At 57.1% G+C, this 24,173-nt stretch overlaps 9 protein-coding genes across 9 annotated transcripts; 4 read left to right on the top strand and 5 right to left on the bottom strand.

The window, feature by feature from the left end:
* Positions 1 to 222: 222 nt before the first annotated feature.
* BKCO1_2000286 (ring finger domain protein) lies at positions 223 to 894 on the top strand (the record flags this gene model as incomplete). The annotated part of the gene is made up of 2 exons (XM_020272492.1): positions 223 to 427; positions 536 to 894. 2 exons carry the CDS (start codon positions 223 to 225, stop codon positions 892 to 894), a joined length of 564 nt encoding a protein of 187 aa, XP_020134778.1.
* An 838-nt stretch (positions 895 to 1,732) lies between these two features.
* Positions 1,733 to 2,296, bottom strand: BKCO1_2000285 (gtp-binding protein rho2; the record flags this gene model as incomplete). The annotated part of the gene is made up of 2 exons (XM_020272491.1): positions 1,733 to 2,215; positions 2,279 to 2,296. 2 exons carry the CDS (start codon positions 2,294 to 2,296, stop codon positions 1,733 to 1,735), a joined length of 501 nt encoding a protein of 166 aa, XP_020134779.1.
* Positions 2,297 to 3,881: 1,585 nt separating this feature from the next.
* Positions 3,882 to 7,688, top strand: BKCO1_2000284 (stress response protein nst1; the record flags this gene model as incomplete). Its single annotated transcript, XM_020272490.1, has 3 exons — positions 3,882 to 5,016; positions 5,079 to 5,344; positions 5,394 to 7,688. The coding sequence occupies 3 exons, from the start codon at positions 3,882 to 3,884 to the stop codon at positions 7,686 to 7,688; spliced, it is 3,696 nt and encodes a 1,231-aa protein (XP_020134780.1).
* Positions 7,689 to 9,028: 1,340 nt separating this feature from the next.
* On the bottom strand, positions 9,029 to 10,618 carry BKCO1_2000283 (kynureninase; the record flags this gene model as incomplete). Its single annotated transcript, XM_020272489.1, has 2 exons — positions 9,029 to 10,009; positions 10,070 to 10,618. The coding sequence occupies 2 exons, from the start codon at positions 10,616 to 10,618 to the stop codon at positions 9,029 to 9,031; spliced, it is 1,530 nt and encodes a 509-aa protein (XP_020134773.1).
* A 206-nt stretch (positions 10,619 to 10,824) lies between these two features.
* On the top strand, positions 10,825 to 11,555 carry BKCO1_2000282 (iron-sulfur cluster assembly 2 like mitochondrial; the record flags this gene model as incomplete). Its single annotated transcript, XM_020272488.1, has 2 exons — positions 10,825 to 11,175; positions 11,241 to 11,555. The coding sequence occupies 2 exons, from the start codon at positions 10,825 to 10,827 to the stop codon at positions 11,553 to 11,555; spliced, it is 666 nt and encodes a 221-aa protein (XP_020134774.1).
* Positions 11,556 to 13,358: 1,803 nt separating this feature from the next.
* BKCO1_2000281 (cytidine and deoxycytidylate deaminase) lies at positions 13,359 to 14,851 on the bottom strand (the record flags this gene model as incomplete). The annotated part of the gene is made up of 3 exons (XM_020272487.1): positions 13,359 to 13,988; positions 14,050 to 14,257; positions 14,298 to 14,851. 3 exons carry the CDS (start codon positions 14,849 to 14,851, stop codon positions 13,359 to 13,361), a joined length of 1,392 nt encoding a protein of 463 aa, XP_020134775.1.
* Positions 14,852 to 15,494: 643 nt separating this feature from the next.
* Positions 15,495 to 17,082, bottom strand: BKCO1_2000280 (indoleamine-dioxygenase; the record flags this gene model as incomplete). Its single annotated transcript, XM_020272486.1, has 5 exons — positions 15,495 to 15,659; positions 15,714 to 16,016; positions 16,063 to 16,220; positions 16,272 to 16,582; positions 16,637 to 17,082. 5 exons carry the CDS (start codon positions 17,080 to 17,082, stop codon positions 15,495 to 15,497), a joined length of 1,383 nt encoding a protein of 460 aa, XP_020134776.1.
* A 3,475-nt stretch (positions 17,083 to 20,557) lies between these two features.
* Positions 20,558 to 21,470, top strand: BKCO1_2000279 (tata-box-binding protein; the record flags this gene model as incomplete). Its single annotated transcript, XM_020272484.1, has 4 exons — positions 20,558 to 20,796; positions 20,846 to 20,924; positions 20,987 to 21,401; positions 21,454 to 21,470. 4 exons carry the CDS (start codon positions 20,558 to 20,560, stop codon positions 21,468 to 21,470), a joined length of 750 nt encoding a protein of 249 aa, XP_020134981.1.
* Positions 21,471 to 22,433: 963 nt separating this feature from the next.
* BKCO1_2000278 (fructosyl amino acid oxidasesarcosine oxidase) lies at positions 22,434 to 23,961 on the bottom strand (the record flags this gene model as incomplete). Its single annotated transcript, XM_020272483.1, has 2 exons — positions 22,434 to 23,711; positions 23,809 to 23,961. 2 exons carry the CDS (start codon positions 23,959 to 23,961, stop codon positions 22,434 to 22,436), a joined length of 1,431 nt encoding a protein of 476 aa, XP_020134980.1.
* Positions 23,962 to 24,173: the final 212 nt, after the last annotated feature.

The following is a 24,173-nucleotide window of genomic DNA, read 5'->3' as shown; positions in this document are numbered from 1 at the left end:
GGGGGGGGCGCTCTGTTAGGGCTCGTCTCAGTCGCCTATCCGGTAGGGCTGAGACGGCGGTGAGCGACCAAAATAGCTGGTCCTCGTCCTGCTGCAGCGCGGGAAAAATCGACGGCCCGGTCGGCCTCTCCGTCCGCCTGCCCAGTGCTGGCCCGCAACAAGCAGACGCCAAAGCACCGTTTCCAGCGAGCTCGTCGCCTCCACCGTCCCCGCCCCGCAACTATGAGCCGAATAGCTACGCCCTCCATGCGCGCCTTCCAGCCCGTCTTTCGCCCGCTTGGACTGCGCCCGGCGCCCGCCCTCTCAGCGCTGGGCCGCCTTCCGCTCGTCACAGCTCAGCACGCGGCAACAAGCCAGACCACCCCGTTCTCTACAACAGCCGTCCTGCAGAAGAGAGGCAAGGGTCCGAAGAAGGATGCGAGAATAGGTGAGACGGCCTGTTGTTTCCAGTGGCGCCAATTGCCCAAACCATGCGTGGCTGCCGAAGAAAGGATTTCGTGCTGATCTCATCTTTTTTTTTTCCTTTGCTGTACAGTCCAAATCCGCTACCATCTCTTTCACCCGCGGACGCCCCGTCCACTCCGCTTCTCCCGCCTTCGCGCCTTGAGGCATTGGACCATCCACCGCGCCTGGATGTTGTTCAAGAGGAACCAACGTCGCGAACAGGAACTCGAGCTTGAACGACAGTACAACTCAATGCGGAATGCGTGTGAGGAGTTGAGGTTGATGGATGACAATGGCATGCCCGGCCCGGAGACGGCGAAGAATGTCGGTCGCCTGTATAGGACCGCTATGATGAAGACCGGGATCTGGGACGGCGTCCCCATTGAGTACGCGAGATTACAGGTTGATACACCCTCGAAGGATGGCTGGAACCACGAGTGGAAACGGTAGGGGAGTTTCGGGTTTTGGAGGCGGACGGGATGTGTAGAAAGAAAGGGTGAATAGAGCAGTCAACAGTGCTGCGCTCATTGTAACAACATAACGAGGAACACCTGATCAGTTGATTTATAAGTAAACCTGATGTCTTCTAGGGACTTTTTTTTGTTTTCAAGGAAGTATAGTAGCCCATAGTAGGCCTAATGCCCACTGCCAGCATAAGCCTGATGGACCATTAAAGCAGTTCAACGCGGTATTGGCTGTCTGGCTCCAATCAAGAAACCTTGACTGCTCAACCCCAAACCAAACCATTCGCAGCATCTTGACCTTACGCTCTCAAATTCCATGCAGTAGAGTGAGTGACCCTTGTCTCAATGTCACAGACAAAGTTTAGACTGGCCAAGCAACCAGAAGGTCCTTCCATATACGAGCTATTGCAGTATCTCAGTTACGATACAATAACCCAAAACAAAAGACCGACCCTTTCTCCAGCGGGACCCAGGCCACAATTTCGAATCTGAGATGAAAGGCTTGGATTACCAACGAATGCGGTCCAGCCAGCCCGAGCGGCGCATGGACTGAACTGAGTCGGACAAACAATGTAGGCGAGCCGCTAAACAAATATCAAAGGAGCGTATCGATGGTATCATCCGTCATTAAGCGTCACCGCTGCCTTGAAACGAAACGAAGAATTTTGATCCGACGAGAACGAACTGAACAGACGAAATGAACAAGGACCCCGTGGGAAAGCGCTGTGAGGTTGGACGCCTGCATGTACAAAACCAAAACTCCGCCCATGCAAAAAAAAAAAAAGAGCGAGCAGGTCGGCCTCGCTCTTGGTTCGATCAGTCTATCACAAAATGACGCAGCACCCACTGGTCTCGGCCTTGTCGACGGACAGCAATGCTGCGCGAGTGGCCGCTTCGAACACGTCGTCCACCCCGTCGCCCGTAAGCGAAGAGCACTCGAGGTACTTCCGGGCGCCGATCTCGTCCTTCATGTCGTTACCAGCCTTTGTGGTCGTGAACTTCAGCGACTTCTTCCGCATCTCTTCCTGCGCGAGAGGATCATCGCGGAGATCCTTCTTCAGACCCACAAGGATGATCGGGACGTCCGGGCAACGCTCCCTCGCCTCTTCGGCCCACTTGTGCTTGACGTTGTCCAGAGAGTCTGGTGAGTCCACGGAGTAACCGATAAGAATGACGTGGGCCTTCGAGTATGCTAGAGGACGTAGACGCTCATAGTCCTCCTGGCCGGCGGTATCCCATAGCGCAAGCTGCACGGATTTACCATCGACCCGGCAATCGGTCACGTAGTTCTCAAACACAGTCGGAACCTTGGGCACAGGTCAACATCTCCGAAAACGCGATTCGTCAGCCCGGTGACGCGTGTGACTTACATATCTCTGCGTGATCATCAGTCATTGATCTTACGTCAATCAGAAAAGCCGGGTCTAGAACTTACAGTGGGGAAGTATCCCAAGGTGAAGACGCTGAGTAAACTGGTCTTTCCACATGCACCGTCGCCAATAATAACCAATTTTCTACGCAAGGCAGTCGGCGTCAGCAGGTTACACGGTGCAGCATACTGGGAAATTTGGCGGGTGGAAAGTCGGAGGTAGTGCGATTAGGGCAAGGAGTAAGACGGTTTGGTAATCGCGGCTAAGGGAACCAAAGTGCGACGGCGGATCCCAGGAAGCGTGGTCTATTTTTGGTTGCCTGAGGCTCGGATCGCGAACGCCAATGCACGCGATCTTCCCTCGCCTCGTTTAGGGTTGGGAAAGCTACGAGGCGCAGCTCTCCACACCCGACAATGGGAATGGAGTCGGATAGGGGGCCAGCAAACGTGACGGGAGAGGCAGAACGCCGGTGCGCAGGAATTACGAGGCTCGAAAGCGAGGCAAGCGGAGGCATAGCGCCGCCGATCTCCAGGACTCCGTGCGGCACCTTGATGAAACTGATTGGGAACGAATGCACCGGGCTTGCGTACCTTCTCATGACATGAGCATCCTGAGCGTTTTGCTGGGCCATGTCTGCCGATTGTCCCCTGACGGGCTCCGGGCAGCGATACGGAGAAGTGGTGAGGCGCGGACAGCGACGCCTCGTACGGTGCGAGTGAGGCGAGGTGGCTCTGGCAGGCGCGGTGCTGGATGCGCCTGGGGTCGGACTGCGGAAGCCGTAAACAGTGTACTGATTGGGGTATCTTCGGTGCTCGCGGCGTTGTTGAGGACCTGAGGCCGGCGGCAGCACTCGGGCGAGGCGGACGGTCGCAGCAAGCGGGCGGTCGCGGCAGACGGACGGCGAACGAAGCGCGGCAGCGGGCGATTGGGAGCAAAGGCGGCTCGGGGGGTGGGCCTGGTCGCCGGGGCCGGTGTCTGCGAGCGTTCACGGGGAGCGGGCGGGTGTGGTGAGCGAGGGCGCGGTCGGCGAGGGCGGGCGGCGAGGGAGCTCTGGGGTGCAATGGCGCAGAACGAGGCTGGTATATACGGGGAGGACGGTGGTGCGGCCGGCGGACGGAGCTGCAAGGAGAAGCAGCGCGAAGAAATGTGCTGAGATACGAGGATGGAAGTGAGGCAGGGCACAGCAGCGACGCATGGGCAGCCGCCTCGCTGCTTCTAGGCAGGCCCCGGCAGCCGGATTAACGCCGCCGGCCTTGCGATCCGACCGCAGCACCTTGACCTAGATGATGCACACGCTCTTTGACGCCGCCGCAACACCAACACTGCCGCCTTAGAGCTCCGAGCAACCCGCGATCCCCCGCACCAAGGCCCTTTGCAGCGAAGCTCTCCGCGCCGTCGGAGCTCCAGCTGCCACTTCCGAGCACGCGTACGTGACCTTCTGCATTGGCGGAGGGGCCTTGTTGAGCCCAGCGCCCTTGAACACCACCTTGTCCGCCGTCAGCTCGTCTGACCACGCGCTACGCGCGACGCCGCACCCTGCCAGAACGCCTCTCTAACCCGCCGCCCGCGCGCTAGGTCTGCTCCCGACGCCGCCCCTACACACATGGCCAACCTCAAACCACACCCCGGCGCGCCCGCGCCCAGCAACGGCGTGCTCACTGGCGCAGCGCCGCCCGGCAATCCCAGCGTCAATCGCAAGAAGGCGAAGCGTCGCGCGAAGCTCGCCGCGAAGCAGCAGCAGCAGCAGCAGGACGACCAGCAGCCGCCAAACCCCAGTCTGCGGAATGGCAACGTGCCGCACGCCCAAAGAGCCGTGCACAATGGCCATGTGCCTCAGCCTGACCCACAGCACGCGCTGGGCTACGACGACGACCTCGACGACACGGAGCACTTCGACGCTGGTGATAACGAGGACCTGTACTACACGGACGACGACGTCACCACCTATGCGTACCACTACGACGGAGCGCCAACGGCGAACGGCCACCCTGCGGATGCCGCTTTGTCCAACAAGGCCAAGAAGAAGAAGAAGAAGAAGCGGTCAATGCCTTCCGAAGCGCAGACACAACCCTATGATATACCGAGCGGAAGTTCATCGGGCATGCTTGCCCACGCGGGCGCGCATCCACCTCCGCCCCCACCACCGCCACCGTTGTCCAATCCCGCATTTCGCTCGATGCGCAGTTCGACCTCTAGGGACCGCATATGGAACACTTCGACACAGGAAGAGCGCGAGAGGATCAGGGAGTTTTGGCTCTCGCTCGGAGAGGAAGAGCGCAAGTCGTTGGTTAAGATTGAGAAGGAGGCGGTCCTGCGCAAGATGAAGGAGCAGCAAAAGCACTCATGCAGCTGCACCGTCTGCGGCCGGAAGCGAACGGCAATCGAGGAGGAGCTTGAGGTTCTGTACGATGCGTACTATGAGGAGCTGGAGCTGTACGACGACCAGGACAAAATTCCCGATAATGCCGATTCCGTGCTAACCACAGGGAGGCCCTACAGCCGCAGACAAGACCCTCGCCTCCCGCCGGACCGCATGATCGACCCTAACCAACCCTACGACTCTGGCAATCGCGTCGAGGAGATAGGAGACGAAGAGGACGAGGAAGATGAACTGGAGGAAGAAGAGTACAGTGACGAGGACGAGGAAGACTACAGTGATGAGGAGGAACCCGAGGAGCTACCCGTGAGAGGTACAGCTGCGGATTTCTCCTTCTTTGGTAATAGTCTGACGGTTAAAGGTCGGTTTGCGGAAGCTGCACGGGGATTCCTTGTGGAAAGAATTGATACTAAGGTCTTCTAGCAGGTGGAATTCTTACAGTGGCGGACGATTTGCTGAAGAACGACGGCAAGAAGTTCATCGAAATGATGGAGCAGCTGGCAGAGCGTCGAATGCAACGAGAGGATCAAGTTGTAGAACACGCAGGAAGTTTGGCATATTCATCGTCGATGCAGAACCATCACGCCGGTCATAATCACGGCCCACCTCCCGACGACGAAGAGTACGACGATGAGGACGAGGACTATGATAGTCAAGAAGACGAGTATGAGGAGGAGGAAGACGACTTGGTTAGGATTCACTGTCTAGCTCACGGCGAAGATGTCTAACAATTACCAGGATACCATGACCGAGCAGCAACGAATGCGGGAAGGCCGGAGAATGTTCCAAATTTTTGCAGCGCGAATGTTCGAACAGCGTGTATTGTCAGCATACCGGGAAAAGGTTGCAAACGAACGCCAGCAGAAGCTTATCGAAGAGCTCGATGAGGAAAACCGGCGTACGGCAGAACGCGAAGCGAAGAAGACCAAGGATGCTCTGAAAAAGAAAGAGAAGAAGGCTGCGCAGAAGCAAAGGCAAGCCGAGGAAAAGGCTCGGAAGGAGGCCGAGAAGAAGGCTGAGGAAGAGGCCGCCAGAGCGGCGGAAACAGAAAGACAGGAAGAACTGCGAAAGAAGAGGGAGGAGCAGAAGAAAAAAAGGGACGCCGAACGAAGGGCTCAGGAGGAGGAAAAGAAGCGAAAGGATGCGGAGAAAAAGCGTAGGTTGGAGGACGAACGTCAGAAGCAGCAGGAAGCAGACCGCAAAGCTCAAGAGCAGAAGGCTGCGGAAAAGAAGGCTCGGGACGATGCTAAGCGCAGGGAACGTGAGGAACGAGAAGCCATAGAAAGGGAAGCGAGGGAGCAAAAAGCACATGCAGAGCAGCAGCGGAAAGAGAAAGAAACTAGGATCAAGGTAGAGAAGGAGGCAAATGAGCGGGCGCGTAAGGAAGAAGAAGCGGCAAGAGCTGCTCAAACTAACAAGCGTCCTTCTCAACCAACACCAGCTCTGCCGCCTGGTCTCCTTTCCAAGCAGTCCTCGGCCGGCTTTCCATCTCCACATGTCCAAGTCGCGACTCCAAACATCCCAAAGGCTCCGACACCGTCGAAGCCTCGCCAGAGTTCGCACCAGGGTTCCCATGGTTCATCTCCGAAGACGCCCCAGGTCTTCCCTGGGACCAGCAAGTCGGTCTCGCCCAGCCACCAGCAGCCGAGAACGATTCTGCAGAAGCCCCAACCACAAGTTCAGACGTCGACATTGCAGCATCCCCAACCAAGCTCGCCGATGCCGCCGTTAGGGCCTCCTCCCGGTATGCATTCTGGCTTTGGCGGCCTGCCTATTGGTCTGGGTGCCCCTTCGCCAATGCAGGGGGGAATAATGCACGGCCTGAACCAGCCTCGTGGACCCATGTTTCCCCACGCACCTCCGCCGATCGGCGCGCAGTATCCCGGCTTCCCTGCTCCCAACGGGCTGCCCGCACCACCGCCTGGTATGAACGCACCGGGTATGCCACTTGGTCGAGGCTTCCCGGGGATGTCCATGCCTCCAGGCTTTGGCCAGCCTCTGCCCGGCATGAGTGCGGCGGGTCAGATCCCCGGATTCAGTGCTCCTCGTGACATCATGCCATCACATTCGCGCCAAGCATCTGGTTCAGGATCATTCGATTCGTCGGTTGGCGGGCTTCCGACTCATCCCATTGCCCGACCCACACCCATACAGCGACCATCTAGCGTCAAGCCACAAGAGCTTACTGTGGAGAACAAGAGGTCAGGCAACAGCGACTTGGATGAGCTAAGCAATCATCTTGGGAGCAGTGCTCTTCTTGACGACAGCGATGAGCCAATTCCCACGAGTGCTGGTGAAGTCCGCCGCTCGAGCCTAGCGCCCTCGGCGAGGTCAGGGAGAATGGCCTTCGGCACGTCTCCGCTCTTCACCGACGTAGGAGCTCGTGGCATTGATCCTTTTGGCATGCCGAGCGGAGGTAGCAGCACATGGGGAACTCCAACCGTGCCATTTGGACCTCCTGGTATGGGTGGTAGCACGTGGGGATCTCCTCCTGCCAACGTTGGCTGGCCCAGTGCGGTTGGCAGCTTCAGTGGCGTCGGCGCTCCGCTTGGTGCATCGCATCGACAGAGTATTTCACGCCCTGTATCAGTTCGCCTGATGGTGTGTCAGGCCTGCAAGCAGCTTGCACAAAGCCACCCCAAAGCCGATGGTTTCTACGATATTACCACCGTCATCCGTACCATTGAAGCTGGCGTTCGTGGTGCGACAGATGCACCTGTGCAAGAGCACGAGGTTATCGACATCTGCGAGACTGAGGGCGACTTGCACAATGGAGGCGGCTTCCTTCGCAAGAAGGATAGCCCAGATGGTGCTGTGGAGGTCAAGTTTGAGCCTGACACAGCCACCAGCACCGGCGGCATCCGAATTCCAGGACAAGGCGCACTACACGGTCTGGGAGAAATCGGTAGCCCGGTTCCCAGCCACTCAACACCCTTTGGTATGGGCCCCGGTGCCACCCCAGCAGGCGTAGCTCGTACCTCGCCATTCTCCGCCTCTGTTCTCGGGGGCGGTGTATCATCACCGAGCTTTTAGTGGAGAACAATGAGCCATTCACTGTTGTTGCTTCCTCTATTCTTCTCCGCTTTAACAATACATCGGCTCAATTGATGCATTGCCAACGAAGCTCCTTCCTTTTTCGTTTACTTACTGTCTTGGTCTTCCCCCGGTATTCTCGGCTGTTAAGCAAGTGGGCTCTCGTGTGCGTCTTTAAACCCGCTGCTGGTAGTGTGCTAGTGGTTCTCTCCTGCGACTTACCGGTTTATGGTAGTCTTAGTAACCAACCTTTCTTCTCATGAGTCGATGAAAGACCCAAATCAAAGGCGATTATCCCATCCAGAACATTGCTGTTGATGCATGTGCCTTAAACCCCGGGGACGATGGCTCAAGCGCTTTCTTTGTTCTCTGATGTGATGATGTCCTATGCACCGCCCCGTAACTTCGAGTGCTCCCTGTCGGCGCCCGCCCCTGACATTCAGCAATCGAGCATGTATATACACACCCCACTGTGCTGATTCGATGGGTGAGTTAATCAGTCAATACTTTCCTGTGATGAGTGAATATTATGTGAATTAGTAGTCGGTGTTTTTTCAGCAGCTATGCATTTGCTCCATTATTCCCTCGTTTCTCCGATTATCATTGCAAAGCCGTGTCGTTCTTTACTTTGTTATTTTGCTCTTGCTATGAAGAGTAGATGATCTTAAAAGCTACACTCTCCTACTATTAAACAGCGCACGTTTTGGTTTTTTTTTTTTTTTTGAGACATTGAGATGCATGAGTTAGCGGTGGAGTGTTTCCAACATAATATCTTGTTAAGATTCAAAAAAAAATAACTAATGTGGCCTTGTTTTCATGTTACTCTGTCTAGCATATATTAATGGCATGGGTCTTAGTTGACATTTTCGGTTAGTAGTCGTGAAGAGACATCGTGTTTAATTCTCTATTCTTATATCTAGTGGAATTGTAGAGGTCGTATCCTCATAACCACGGCTTCGAAAAGCTTTATCAGTGGGAATAGTCGGAGTGAAAGGAATAGCCGCATTATATGCGAGGCATTTTGTTGTTTGCAAGCTCATATACATGATGTTTTTTCGGGGAAGATGCAGCCGAGAGTGGTAAAATCTGGACAAAAGAAACAGTATAAAGAACTCTATCACCGCACTGGGACGAATTCAACATTGCTTCGATTCAAGCATCCTCTCATACACAGCAAATGCACATTTATCCAAAGTCCAACTAGACATGACGCACTTCAGCACAACCGCAACTACTCCCCAACACTCCCCGCCGATGCCTCCCCATTAACCACCAAACCGAACCAACTCCAACATCATTTTTCAACATTTCGCTCCTCCGATTCCTCAATCGCAACCTACTCATGCTTTCGCAGCCGCCGCCGCCGCCACCGCCGCCGCCTTCCGGCACGCCTTCCCAAAAACATCAACGAAGCGCCACACATCCGCAAAGCCGTTATACAGCGGCGCCGGCGCAACACGCACGACGTCGGGCCTCCGCTCATCCACAACGACGCCCTCACTCTCCAGCTCATCCATGACGTCCTCGAGCAGACCGGGCTTCAGCAGCAAGCTCAGCTGGGCGCCGCGCTCGTTCGGGTCGCGGGGCGTGATGAGGCTGTAGAGCCTGCCACCGTCGTCTTCGGGCGTCGACGAGAACAATAAATGCTCGAGGTAGGCGGTCAGGCGGAGGGACTTTGCGCGGAGGTCGGCGACGGAGGTGGTGGCGAAGACGGAGAGGGAGGCGAGCAGGGCGGTGGTGTCGAGGGCGGAGGGGTTGGAGAGCTGGAAGCCCGCGGCGCCGGGCATGGGGACGAAGGCGGAGCGCATCTGGAAGCGGGTGGATTTGTCGTGGCCCCACCAGCCGCTCAGGCGCGGGCGGTAGCCGAGCGTGTCGGCGGAGACGTCTGCGGCGGTGCTCGGTTGCGGCGGGCTGTCGGTGGAGGACGAGGGGTTGACGGGTGTGTGGCGCGCGTGCACGAAGAGCCCGCCGATGACGCCGGGACCCCCGTTCATGTACTTGTAGTTGCACCACGCGGCGAAGTCGACGTTCCAGTCGTGGAGTTGGAGGGGGACGTTGCCGACGGCGTGCGCGAGGTCCCAACCTACGATGATGCCGCGGGCTTGGGCGTAGGCGGTGATGGTGGGGATGTCGAGGAATTGGCCGCTGTAATACTGGATGCCAGGGAGGAGGAGCAGGGCGGTGGAGGAGGCGTGGGCTTCGATGACGGAGAGGATGTAGGAGGTGGGCAGGTAGGAAGTGTTGGGGTCTGGGGGGTTAAGCTCGACGAGCGCGGTGGAGGGATGCAGGTTATGGAGGTGGAGTTGGGATTGCACGGCATACTGGACGCTGTGAGTAAGCTTTGATCAAGAAAACGAGCCCGATATGGGTCGAATACGTACGTGATCGCTAGGGAAGGCTTTCCCTTCGATGATGATCTTGTAGCGGTCCTTGGTCGGACGGTAGAAGCTGGCCATCAGCAAGTGAAGGTTGGCCGTCAGTGTCTGCATGACAGCCACCTCGTCCGGCTGGGCGCCCACAATCCTGGCCGACTCGACCTTGGCGTCTTCGTCGATATCAACCCATGGCTTGGAGACGGCATCGTCCAGGGGTTGGAAGTGGCCGTAGACACCCTTGTTGGCCCAGGTATCAAGGTATTTGCGGATGTATTCTTGGGTGCGGCGCGGCTGCAGGCCGAGCGAGTTGCCGCAGAGGTAGGTGGACGGGTAGGTCAGGTCGTTCTCGGGAAGGATGGCGTTTATGGTCTCGCTCACTTCGACACTTCCGGCATCGGTGCCCAGGCGTTTGCGCTTCAGGCCGGCGCGGGTGGGAATGACGAATTCCTCGCGCAGCTTGCGGAGAGGGTCCTGAGCATCGAGCGCTTCTGAATATTCCTTGGTGAAGGAGCTCGGGTCGTCGAGCCGGAGCTCGGGCCAGGAGTGCTGCGCCATGTCAAGACTCAATGGGTGTTTGCGAGAAGTGCGGCGGCGGAGAGGCGGAGGAGGCGAGCAGTTGTGGGCATCGTCATGGCGGGGCGGCGAGTGGCTGGTGCGTGTGGCGCAACCACAGCATCATCGGCTGGTGCGGCCAGCGCCCGCTCCTCCGATGATTTCAAAGCCGCTCCTCTCCGCATCTTCGACCTCACCAACACGACACCATGGCGTCCGCTCCTACAATCTGCTCTTCCTGCCTGCGCTCCATGCAGTCCGCAGCTCGTGCCCGCCCGGCCACCGTGCGACAGGCCATCGGTACCGCCCGCCGCAGCTTCGCCGTCTCCTCCACGTCCGCCACTGCTCCGCCGACACCACTCCGCGACTTCCTCACGCCCTCGACACGTCCTGGATACGCGACATGGTCACGGCAGACCGCGCGACTGCGACCGGTGGATCGGAGTGTTGGTGTTCGCACCTTCGCCTCCCTGGCGTCGCGGCGCGCAGCAGTCCTGAATCCGCGGATAGACGAGGATGGCAACGAGATGGAGGTGGGCATCACGCCGCGCGCAGCTCATGTAAGCGCTTCCGCACACTTCATCCGTCAAGCTCCGGTGGCCCGTAGCTGACCAGCTTTTTGCAGCGCCTCAAGCAAATCATGGCCCAAGACAAGAACCCCAACCTCCTACTACGGGTTACCGTCGAGTCCGGCGGTTGCCACGGCTTCCAATACCTAATGTCCTTGACCGAAATGTCCGAGGTTTCGCAGGAGGAAGACACGGTGTTTGAAGGTGCCGACGGGGCGAAGATTGTGTTGGACGAGCCGAGTCTGGAACTGCTCAAGGGAAGCAAGGTGGACTACACCATGGAGTTGATTGGAAGCCAGTTCAAGATTGTGGACAATCCTGCAGCGAGCAGCAGCTGCGGATGTGGGACGAGTTTCGATGTCAAGATGTAGCGGATGGTCTAATTCAAAGGGTAAATACCTTCATCATGCAGTTAGAGTGCATGTCCTTCTTAATACGTTGTGTAAAAGAAACTTTATTCTAGACCTAGTGCTTTGGTGCCAGTCTGCACAATGCCAGTTCCAATCTTGTCCGCAGTGGGCGGTGTACATATCGCATTTGGGCTCATGATCTGCTTTCAGCTCCACCAGTGTTCTCAGCCATACAACTCACGGCTATTACATATGACGCAGTCATCCGTGAAGCTTTAATGATCAAGCAGACAACAGAATATATTATTTTGCCGCTGCTGCGCGAAGTGTTTGTAGGAGTACTAAGTCCTAATAATATGTTCCCCCAGGCACATTCAACTATGGTCCTTTGACGTTCAGCACATGCCGAGCACAATGGCAGTGGCTCTCATTGCCGCTGTCGCTCGCTCGGGCCAAGCAGAAATTCGCGCGGTCGGTCGGCCAGCCAAAACAGTCCCGCCGCGACCCTCTGTCCAACCAAAGACAAAAGAGTAACCCCCCAGATGCACCAGGGGCAAAAGAAGATGACCACACCAGGGGTCGAACCTGGAATCTCTTGATTCGTAGTCAAGCGCCTTGCCATTGGGCCATGCGGCCAGTACATCATAAGATGTTCTGTTGAACTCAGCTGTTGCTTTGTTCGATGGAAAAGGACACAATAATGCTGTACTATATACCCAAAAAAGATTCATGTGAAAGAGCAGGTTTGAAAGGTGAACCTGACCGTTTTTGGTAGATCAAGGCGTGTTGGTGGGCGGGAGGTGTTGGGGGAAGCTTTGCCGAGGTGGAAGATTGGAGCACAGGGATGTTGAGGTGGAAAACTTTTTCATGTGCTTTACGTACTCGCATGCTCAACACTACTAATTCACGATGCTATGCAATTTTATTTACACGATGAGATACGGCATCCGTATACTACCACAGATGTAAGGCGACAATGCGTAGACTGTCAAGTTTAATATCGCGATACTTTAGAGCTGCTAGAAGATCTTTAATAAACTTTTTTATAAGGTCTTGTTTTCTTTGCGCTTTATCAGTATCGTAGTAGTGAGCAGACCACACTTTTAAAAATAAGAATGAGCGCATTTATTACAACCTAAGAATAGAAACAACTTTTCCCTCTATCGGGGTTTAAGACTATTAAAAGGCCGAAGTTGTCTTAATATACTTTGTCTAATAAAAGCATCTCTGAGCTCTGTTCAAAAAAAAAAAAGATTATATATGTCACCGAGTTCACGTCTTGAAAGAAGGAGGGAAATGTTTCTGCAAACCTATGCCTCGGTAACTTCTCCATCGTTATATGAATTCAAAGAAGTAAAGATAGAGGTAGAGCGCTTCTTTAAAACTGGGCAACATGTTGAACAACCAGAAATAGGTCGCACTTTGCGACCAAACAAATGTATGACGAAAGCGTCTCTGGTCTGAGCAAGCGTCAAGCGTAATCAATTACACGACGAGTATAAGTAAGCCCCAAAATGACAGAATGTAGAAAAACTATGAAGTAGAATGAATACGACTGCTCCAGGTTGGCCAGGCAGAGTAAGGAACGAAAGGGTTGAGGTCAGTCGAATAGGAATGACTACGGAAGACCCAGAACATTTAAAAACCCTACGAGCAACCTTTATCGGTCTATGACCTGCACTCGTACAGTTCCAGCGCTTTGCGCCGCTCATTGGGATTTGATGTTCGCGTAATTCAAGATGCATCAAAAGGAACACCAACTGCACCAATCAATCAATTACAAACAGGAGCGCCACAAAAGAAAAAAAAGAACAAGCAAAATACTCAATGTTCCCCAAGCATCCTCCTCAACCTAAGCACTTCGTGCCTCGTGACATAAACCCCACCGCCACTCTCCTCTTCACCCGTACAACCATTCTGGCATTCCACCCCGTCCAACTGATCAACCAAATCCCTCACCTTCGCCCCCTCCCACCTTCCTTCATCGTTCGTCCAGAACACCCGCTTGATACCGGCATTGTGCATGAAGTTCACGCATCTATAGCACGGCTTCGATGCCACCACGTTGCGTCTGTCGAGTGACGCTTCCCTCTGCGCTTTCTCTGCCGTTGTCGATATCGTTGTAGTCTTGTTCGTCAACTCATCATGCAACGAACCCGTCCGTAGCGGTCGCGCAAGCTCGACCTCATCCTCTTCCTCCTCCTCTACACAAATCAAAGGCTCCTCAGAAAGGCTCCCGAGCTTCATGGACGAAGCGGGAAGCGACGCAGGGTGGTTACCGAGGCGTGCGACGTACAAGTCCGCGCCGACGAGACAACGGTGCTTCATGCGGTCTCGGACCGTGAAGGAAGGGGACGCAGCAATGCCGGTCTGGCTCTTTGAGAGAAGAACGGCATGGCGTTTGAGGCCCGCGGGCTGGTTTAGGGAGGTGGCAGTAGTGCGCTTGTTTGAATGCTAAAGGGGCGGGGGTTAGCAAGTCGGGAAAAAAGGGAGTGTGACTTCCTGTTGAGCTTACCGTTCCACCCAATTTTGTTGCACTCAGCTCCGGCTTATTGTTAGTAGTAGTCTTGCCCGTTATTCCCTTCCCCTTACTCTCAGCGGCATCGCCCTTCCCATGCCCAGGCTCATCAGACGCCACTCGCCCCTGACCCCCCTTCCACCCCCCCCGCCCACCCCCGCCATCCCCACCCTCCCCCACTGCCCCATTGAACTTGAACCCCCCACTCTTCTCCAAACTCCTCCCTGCAGAACATCTCGACGTACCGCTCGACGCCGCGCGAGAGACGCATCCCGCCACTGCTTCGTTTTTTGCCCGCACCAGGACGCGGTGCCTTGGTGCGCGGTACTTTTTCGCCCTCCAGCGCCCTGCGCGTCGGCGCGTCGCGGCACAGTCGTCTCGCTGCGTCCATCACCGCCATCATCTCCGAGTGCATGCTGAACGGTGCGTTTCCGTAACCGCCGCTCACTTCCTCGAATGGCGTGAAACCGTTGTTGCGGGTGGTGAATCGCTGCTGCTTCTGCTGCTGCTGCTGTGGAATGGACGACGGCGGCGACGTCAAGGGATGGTGGTCATGCTTGATGCCGTGCTTGGGCTTTCGCTTGGGGGGATGGCTGGTAGGGCGGTGCTGCTGCTGCTGCCTCTTGGGCAAGGCGCCCGTCTTGAGGGCTGTGCCGCCGTTGTAGCCCGGGCGGTAGTCGTTGTGGCCAGTGCCGATGACCTTGCCGCCGCGGACGATGATGCAACCGTGGCGGTAGCGGAGTGGCGAGAGCGCGGCCTGCGAGAGGCAAAGGGAGAGGTAATGGTCGGACCTGGTCATACTGGTGACTGTTCGGGTTGGCGCGCGGGGAACGAGTGCGGGATTTGGCTCGGGAGTAGGGAGTTGAGGCAATGAAAGGCCCGAAAGTGTGAGGTTGGCGGTCTATTGCTGTAGAGTTGTTCGCTGATTCGGAAGGCGGGGGAGATGCTCAGTGGAGTAGCAGGCGCGGTTATCGACACCGAGTACTGGCAAAGGGCAGGCGCATTCAGGGCCGAGTGAAGAAGGCTGATGCTGTTCGACCAGTCATGCAACCGAGGCTGTCGTTGACTCATCACTGCACAGCCATCACACAGATCGACTGACCTTCGAGAAAAACAGAATAATGGATTTTGCTGTCTCATGCTCCCAGGGTATCTCCGTATGCCTCCTTGCTCGCATAACGCCGTAGTCCGTCATGCAGAGTACCGTTAAACCCAGGGTATCTATGCCTCGTTGCTCACATAACGCCTGATCCAAGAAACGCGTCATGCAGAGTACAAATCCAAAAACAATCGTGATGCCTCGTTGCTCACACAGCCCATCAATCAGGCCGTGCAGAGTCCCATCGTTAGCCTCGTTGCTCACATAACGTCGCGTCGCGTTATGCAGAGTACCGTCGTAAATAAAAATCAAAACACCGGAACGAAAGCATAAAGAGTCCGGTTTACGAAGCGTTGCGCTCGGCGCAGTACTTCGCGACCTCCTTAGCTAGCGTGTCCTGCTGTGAGTTCACCACGTCCATGATGTCGCTGGTGCCGGCGACGTCCTTGCAGAAGTCATAGGCCTCGACCATGTTCGCCATGACTGACTGCAGCTGGTTGGGGAGCCACTGTGTACCAATTAATATCGTATGTGATTGCAAAGGGAAAAGAACAGGACGTACGGTGACGATGGGGCTGCCACCAGTGGCCGTGGGGTGCGAAGTGTTCTTGAGGATGTATTCGCGAGTGAAACACCAATGACGCCAGCGGAAGTCGCGGACCTGGTCCAGAGCGCGCAGGTACAGCGAGGCCGAGTAAGGGTCGGACAAGGCGTATTCCTTGAGATTCGCCATCTCGGAGTAGTCCTTGACAGCCTCGAGGAAGTCACGGTGGTTACCAGGCCGGTACTGGCGGAAGTCCTTCAGAATTTCCGTGAGGGGAGTCTGAGGCATACTGATCTGCAGGAGATTGTCGCAGAGTGGGACCTGGGAGTGTCAGCAGCTGTCGACTCAAGACTCAAGAGTAACTGACCATGCTGTCATTCGCACCCGACTCGCCGCGGAAGGACATGGGCTCCTCGCTCACACCCTCGTAGACGACGCCATTGGGAAACATGCTCTGCGAAGTGATACCGAAAATGAAAGTGCGGAAACTGGTGTAACCGCTGGGTTTGCTCTTGGTCCACATTGCTGTGAGGAGTTAGCATTGTGTCACTGCTTGACTGATGTAGAGCAACTCACTGTTCATGACCGCGTTGATCTTGTCCATGGACTTCACGAGATCCGCCATCCCCACATTGAATGCCTCACGGTCCTTGCCAAGGGCGCCGTTGAGAGCCTCGACAGCACCCGACACGAGAGCGCCCGAGTTCTTCACCATGGCAATGTGCACGAGCACGAAACCTGCCTCAGAAGACTTGGGGTCCAAGCCGAGTTCAAACGCACGAATGAGACGGAGGTTGTCGTACTCCAAACCCAGAGCCGGGTCCTCCAGGCGGTAGTTGAACAGTGCGTACGAGCCTGCATACTCCATGAATGGCATGAAACCAGCGCTGTATCAAAACGTCAGTGCATGGTGGATGATATCAGTCCAGAGCATCACTTACAACTTGGCAACCTTGGTGATTGGAAGGGCGATGTTGCTTGGCAGGCTCTGGCGACCGAGTCCGTACGACTCGCCGCGCATGAAGCGCTCATGGCAAGGCTCGAGGAGGTAGGCCGAGGCCAGGAAGGAGTAGTCGCGGTACAGTGCATTCATCAGGGGCAGGTTGTCCTTGTACTTCTCAACCGCACCGGACAAGTCAGGCAACTCCTTGTGCACGGTAGGGCCAAGCTGGAAGCTGGCCAGCAGGCCCGGAGCGCCCGAGAGTGTCTTGATTGGCATGCGGGAGAGGATGGACTCGAGTGGGTCAAAGTCCGCAGGCAGCCGGACGACAGGGTCCTGACGCGGCAGGAAACCACGCGTGGTGGAGACCATGAATGCCGGTATGGAGTTGTCATTGGGCTTGGAGTCCGTGAGGACATCGAAGCCGAAGCGGGGGGGAGAAGACATTGTGCCAATGGTGTGTTTGGGGTAGGGACGGCGGATGTGAGGAAAATGGTTGTGGGCGTCGGTGCTGCAGTCTAGCGAAGGGCGCGACGGTCGAGCTGCTTATATCTTGAGGCCGGATTGATTCCGGCCTCAAATACGTCCTGATAGGAAACATTCCGGCCTCCCCCTCCACAATAGGAATGACTCGAAATCTAGTACGTAACAGCAAACCAAAGCAGCAAGATATCGGCAAACGGTTCAATGAGCCGCAGCACATTGCAAATTGCTCCACACTCCATCCAGTGCCCCAGATGCACACCGGCGGGGTTGATGATGGCGTCGAAGCCATTCGCGCGACTTGCGAGTGCCAAAGATCAACAACCCAAAGAAGACGGAAGAAAATAACAAACAGCAGAAGCGAATTGCAATCCGAACCGAGCCTCGAAATGGCTGTGGTTGCTTTGTCCAAGGGGTCCACTACCCTGAAGCGGTTATCGTCGGGGCGGGACGGCCGACAAAGAACAGCGTCACCGGTGCCTCATCACGCGCCCCCCTGCCACACCGACGTTCACGGCCATCCAGAGTTGACATTAGATAAAGATCCCGATGCACTGCAGCTGCACGCTCGGGCTGCTGATAAGACCAACATGTGTCGCTGCAGCACCTCTGTCGGTTACACCGTGCTCCTAGACGTCGACATTAAGACGCAACCACCTGCAACTCTTGGATCTCCTGTAGATTCAAAGGGAGTTGTATTGCACCTTTATGATAAGACCCTCGGACAGTTCAAGCTAACCTGGGCGAAGGATGCGTCGCTCTACGCCGCTGTTCTGTGGCTTGCGAGCATCATAGTGTCGGCAAGCTGCATGTACGACCGTTCCTTCGAATGTATTGGCCGAGGCTCCGACCGATTCTTGCCGCCGGTCGCTGTCGCTAGTCGACTGATCCTCGTGGACTTTGCGGAGTGTCGTTGGTAGGGCTGAGCCAGAGATCTCGTGCAATCGCCCAATGAGGATAGAGGCTCCTGGGATCGACGCGTGAGAATCCGGGGTAACACCAAGCTCCCGTTTGCTCCTGAACTTAGACCATGAGTAGGGTGGATACGTATGCCAAATTCAGCAGGATTGGTCCTCGGGTGTTGTCGAGCACACCGGCGCCGCAATGCAGTCGAGTATGAGATAAATGGAAGTGCGGGTCGAAGCCGGGCTCTGGGACGGACGGGAAAGACGAGTCTATCGTCATCTGACACCATGTCAAGTCTCTCCACGTTAGGTGGACTGTAGCTGTCTGGAGCCCGGTCTGCGCCAAGCGAGTGTCCCTGCATCAAATTGCGCAGGGGCTACTTGGTGTTGCCCGCAGCCGGGCCGCGCAGAAGAAAAGAGCAAATCCCTGATAGCGGCTGCATGTTTTGAAACATGGAGGGGATTGAGTTGGGCCTATTGTCTAGCTTATCAGCCTCGTCGCGGGGCGAGCTTCCGACAAGGGCGAGGGCCGGTGGCGAGGCTTTTGCGGCTGCTTGGACACGTTCCGATTGGAAAAGCGCGACACCCTGGGGATTTTGACGCAAGTGTGCAAGCCTCGTCGGGCCATGGCCATCCGAGTCTGGGGTCGAGGCGCGTCCGGGGCACGGGGATAAGGATACGGGCGTCATTGTCATGGCTGGTTCAAGGCGTGGACCGGCGTTTCCCAGTGTGCCAGCAGTAATGACGTAAGCGTTTCACGGTGAAGCCACCGGCGCGTGCGTACCAGCCATCCAGTCGTGGTAAAAAGGCATTCCTCGCGTCGATCAGTGGGGGGGCAGGAGTAGGTAATCGGCCTTCGTGACAGATAAGCTTCTTCTATTGAAAAACAATAAGACTGTACGGATGGTTAGGCGTCGCAGAAATGCAGAATGTCAGCACAGCCTCCACAACACCTGCTGGGGCAAAATGCCGTTGGATCGCCATTTTTGCAACACCAGCGCCAACGGGCGGGCTGCTATGACTCATCCGGCGACGCGCGTGCGGCCGAAGGGGTGTGATCCGCACCCGACCGCACCCTCGCATTCCAAACAGCTGTGTCGCAAAAACTGTTCGGCGAAGCGAACATTATTATCGCATGAAGCAATTTTGCAACCCACAGCCACCATGCGCGCCAAAATAGCGTGCAAACGGCGACAAGGTTTGCGGCTGTTGACGCGACTCCAAGCGGCTAGGACAGCCTTCCTTATCGTGCGCCCAATAAGTCGCGGGTGAGGAAAGGCCAGGAAAAGGGGGCTGCGTCGAGAATGCCCTGCAGCCAATACGACGACGGCAGGCCTCCGTGCCAATCGTGTCCCCGCACTCCTCCGCCGTCGCGCAGCGCGCCCTTTCGCGTCAGCATCGCGCTGGCAAAATCGTATCCACCAGGCCCGCCGCCACCGAACCTTCGAGACGGCGCGCCGCGGCTGGATCGCGGTCGCCAGCACTGGTCGCGCGCGCCCGGCGTCGGTGTTGTGACCGCCGTGGCCGACCGGCCAGACGGGCTGCGAGGTCGGGCGGTCGGGCAGCGCCGGTGGCCTTGTCGGATTAGCCGCTGTGGCCAAAGACGATCGCTCTTCTTGCTGTAAATTGTTTTCAAGGGTTCTTGGTCTCTCACCTGCTGTGCGCCTTCCCTCCCTGGCACTGCTGCCTGCCGGCTGCACCCCAACCCACGCCCGCCTCCGCATGCAACGCAGAGCGCAAGACGGATGCGAAGTCGTAGCTGAAGCGCAGCAGGCTCGAACGCGCCTTGCACGCAGCGCAGGAGCGGACCGGTGCTGCAGGTTTTCTCTTCTGCGATGGCGCTGAGGGACCGGCTGTACTTCGGCACCTGCCGGCCTGCCTGCTATAAAGTCGCGCCTTCCCACTCCATTTCCGAAAGCCTCTTGGTTCTGCCGCCCGCACGCTCAACCACCCACACCAACCACCACCGCATCCAAAGCACAACGCCGGCTTGCGCGCCTCTGCACATCCTCCCGCGGCCATTCCAGTGTCCTCTGCGTGCACTGCGACGCTCTCTACGAGTATTTTCGACCGCTTCAGCCAAGAACGCGCGCCGCATCGGAACTGCGACAGCCGCACCTCTCCACCCCCGCCTCGTCGCACACCCTCCACCTCACCCGACAACATCAGAGGCTAGCTGGCTTCGCTTCTGACCGTGTCGCGTCAATCGTCTTCACACAACATCGTTGCTGTCGACCTTGGGAAGGGCTGCGATCGAGTGGGAATCTTGCATATTACTTGGCATCGACTGTAGGGGAGGCATTCAGTTGTTCATCTCCCACTAACGGTACGACCTCACACTATCTCCCTCGGGATCCGGCAAACCCTTCAGGCCCGTCGTCGACGCCGTATTCAAGTCGCGTCCACGAGCCTTGTCGCTCTCGCCGATCCGCCAACACCAACTCTTCACCTGCCTCCGTTCTAACGCGATACGCACCAGATCGCCAATAGTGCAACATAATCAAAACAATAGAGGAACTGCGTCTGCTGTGAACATGGATTCTCTCACCACCCACCCGTCCAACGCGACTCAGGCCAAGGCCTTCACTGCTCCCGGCAGTCTGTCCTTCCCTGGTGGCGCTGGCGACTTGACCCCGCCGTCGTCCGAGAAGGACGTTCAGCAGAACCAGAACGGTGGCAACGCTGGCAATGGGGTGATGCCCGCTACGCCTGCTGCTACTCCTGGCGCCGCCAACGGTGTCTCGGGTATCGTCCCCACTCTGCAGAACATCGTGTAAGTACCGGTGTGCTGAATCTTGCGTTCAGCCGCTGACAACACACAGTGCCACTGTCAATCTGGACTGTCGCTTGGACCTGAAGACGATCGCGTTGCACGCTCGTAATGCCGAGTACAACCCGAAGGTACTGGCGTCTTGTCAGCTTCTTGGTTCTTGATGAACGGTTTTACTGAACTTTGGCTCTAGCGTTTCGCGGCCGTCATCATGCGTATCCGTGAACCCAAGACGACGGCTCTCATCTTCGCCTCGGGCAAAATGGTTGTGACCGGCGCCAAGTCGGAGGATGACTCGAAGCTTGCGTCGCGCAAGTACGCTCGCATCATCCAGAAGCTCGGCTTCAATGCGAAGTTCACCGACTTCAAGATCCAGAACATTGTCGGTTCTTGCGACATCAAGTTCCCCATTCGCCTCGAGGGTCTGGCCAGCCGCCATCACAACTTCAGCTCCTACGAGCCTGAACTGTTCCCTGGTCTCATCTACCGCATGATGAAGCCCAAGATCGTCCTCTTGATCTTCGTCTCCGGCAAGATCGTCCTTACTGGTGCCAAGGTCCGCGAGGAGATCTACCAGGCTTTCGAGCTGATCTACCCGGTGTTGTCTGGTATGCTACGGCACGCTTTTCATCCAACGAGTGCTCTACTGACCCTGCCTAGACTTCCGCAAGAGCTAAATAGCTGCGCCGAAGTTCGACTACTTCTCACCTCTAGATCACTCGCGCGTGGCACTGTTACAACAGCCAACGGCATCATTCTCGATTGTCCTTTGTATTAATAACCACACTCGCAGCTGATCGATGGCCGGGATCTGGCATCGACTTTGAACGCTTACTCCTAGCTTTTCGGAGCCACGGAGAGGATATATTACCTGCGTCGTGCTTGCGTCTACTGCTTTTTGCGGCATTGCATGGTGTTTTCGGTGGGCTTTGATTGAGCCTCATGCTTTTGCTGAGGCTTTGGGTTCCAAAAACTTATTACCCCTTTTCACTTTCTCATCAAGTTTTAGAGGAAGCAACCCTCAAAGATGCGGAGGGTACTGCCCGAGGGTTCGCTGGGCTAATTTGATACACTGCTTTTTCGTTGGGATGGAAATTGCGACGAGATTCTGGGAAACGATTCAGCAGAAGGAGCGGGTTTGACGACGGATGACCAGTTTTCTTTGAAAGAGCCCTCGCCTGCTCCGACTGCCGATGGACGTCATGGCTCTTCACCCTGGTCATAAACCAGGACAACACCCACGTAAACAAACCAAAAAAAAGAACAGCGTCGTGGACAGATACGTACGTAGTTGATCAATTCATATTCCACGAGCCAAAAAAAAAAAACCCCCTTGCGGGTATAATAAATTGCTTTTGAGACTAGCGTTGTATTCAATGTATGGACGTAGAGAACATGTAAATTTTGTCGTCTATTGTGATGTATCCAGCGCAGTAATGCTGTTACTCAAATGCTCCGCTCCGCTCCGCTCGTTAAACGTATGCATCAAAGCGCCCCGCTCGTATACGTACTTTGTCCCCCGCAAACCGACGGTGAGCCAAAGAGATGTTCCGGACGCGGGACGTCGCTCTTCTAACCACACACATCAAACGCCCGAACGAAGGCTCGCTTCAACTCCCCACACCAGTGACTGTCCGATCTCACAGCCTCGCCCCGCCCTTCGCGTACTCGTCATCCAGCACCATGCCCTTGGGGCCGCCCCTGCTGCCGTCGCCGGCCCAGCCGTCCTCGGGCAGCACGCGCTCCCTGGGCCAGGCCCAGCGGCCGCGGAACGCCTCGGGGCAGTCGCCGCGGCGGATGCAGCCGACGATCTCGTCGCCGATGACGGGCAGGAACTTGAAGCCGTGGCCGGAGCCGCCGGTGGCGACGAAGAGCGAGCGGGCGGCGTAGTCCGGGTGGTAGGAGATGAGGAAGTCGCCCGAGGGCGTGTCGGCGTAGTAGCACAGCCGCGCGGCGGCGAAGGGGCGCGCGGCGATGGGGTGCGGCGAGAAGGACGGGTCGTGCGGCGCGGCGCCCGGGGGGTAGAGGTCGTGCGCGAGCTGTTGCAGGGCGAGGGTGGCTTCGCGCGGGAGGTGGGCGGGGAGGGGAGGGGTGGTGAGGTGGGTGCGCGGGAGGGAGACGGTGATGTTCTCGGCGGCGGCGGGGGGCTGTTCGGGGTGGGGGATGGTGACGGGGTTGGTGTAGCCGTGGCCGTGGCGGGCGAGCTTGAGGAGGTTGCGCGACGGCGGGATGCAGAACATGCCGGTGCTGAGGTTGAGCACCGTGGGCGACGAGCCGAGCGCCGCCTGCTCCGACGGCGCCAGCGGCACGTACGCCAGCGTCTGGCCCGTCGCCTTGACCAGCCCGCGCAGGTCGAGCAGCGCCGACGACCACGCGCCCGCGGCGACGACGGTGAGGTCGGCCGAGAGCGTGCGCCCGCCGTCGGCCAGGTGCGCGCCGCGCACGCGCTTCTGGGGCCCGTTGAAGTCGATGTCGAGCCGCGCCACGGTGCCCCGGACGAAGCGCACCCGCTGCGTCGCCTGCACCTTGGAGTACAGGAACCGCATGCACGCCTCAGCGTCCGCCCAGCCCGAGGTCCAGTTGACGTAGCCTTGCACGCCGTTGATGCCGCCCGTCCCCGCGCACCGCCGCACGTCCTCGGCGCTCCGCAGCTCCTCGATCTTCGCCCGTCCGCGGCCCCGCGACTCGGGCAGCGTGCACCGCTCGCTCGTCGCTGTCGGCTCCAGCCCGACGACGTTCTTGTGCGACTCGTCGACGTAGGGGCATCCGTTCGGCCCTGCCGTCAGCGCCAGCCCGGCTTCTGTGTACCGCCCGTCGGCGCCCCATTCGGTCGTGCGCCACAGGTCTTGCGCGACATAGGCAAGGGCGGAGTAAGGGGCGTCGGCGTAGTCGGGACGGATGATGCGCGAGGTGTCGATCTGTTTGTGTACGAGCCGGGTCTCTCTCTTAGCTTATTGCATGTGTGGGCGCGCTGGGGCAGGCGGCGCAGGCGGTTGTGCTGGTGATTATATGTACGCTGGAACAGTCGCCTGCGGGGAAGCTCAAGCGGTCGACGAGTGTGATTTTGGTGTTTTTGTAGGCCGGGTTCCTTGCTAGAGAGTAGGCGGTCGACAGGCCGAAGACGCCCGAGCCGATGATGAGGATAGAAGAAGGCACCGCGTCCGCCATGGTGGTTGCAGGCAAGATAATAACAAGGGATAGACGGAGATAACGAGAAGCTCAATCGATTGGAGAAGCAGTCAACAAAAGGTATACCGACTACGCCGTCCAGAAAGGAAAGGAAAAGCGGATGGCGTGAGACCTCAGAAACAGCCGCTCATCCGCATTATTATTGTAGAGCCCCACCTGGGGATTTTTGAATCACGTCTGCTCACTAGTGT

Source organism: Diplodia corticola (assembly GCF_001883845.1).
Source record: "Diplodia corticola strain CBS 112549 chromosome Unknown scaffold2, whole genome shotgun sequence".
NCBI lineage: Eukaryota > Fungi > Ascomycota > Dothideomycetes > Botryosphaeriales > Botryosphaeriaceae > Diplodia > Diplodia corticola.
This window is presented reverse-complemented; position numbering and strand designations above follow the sequence as displayed.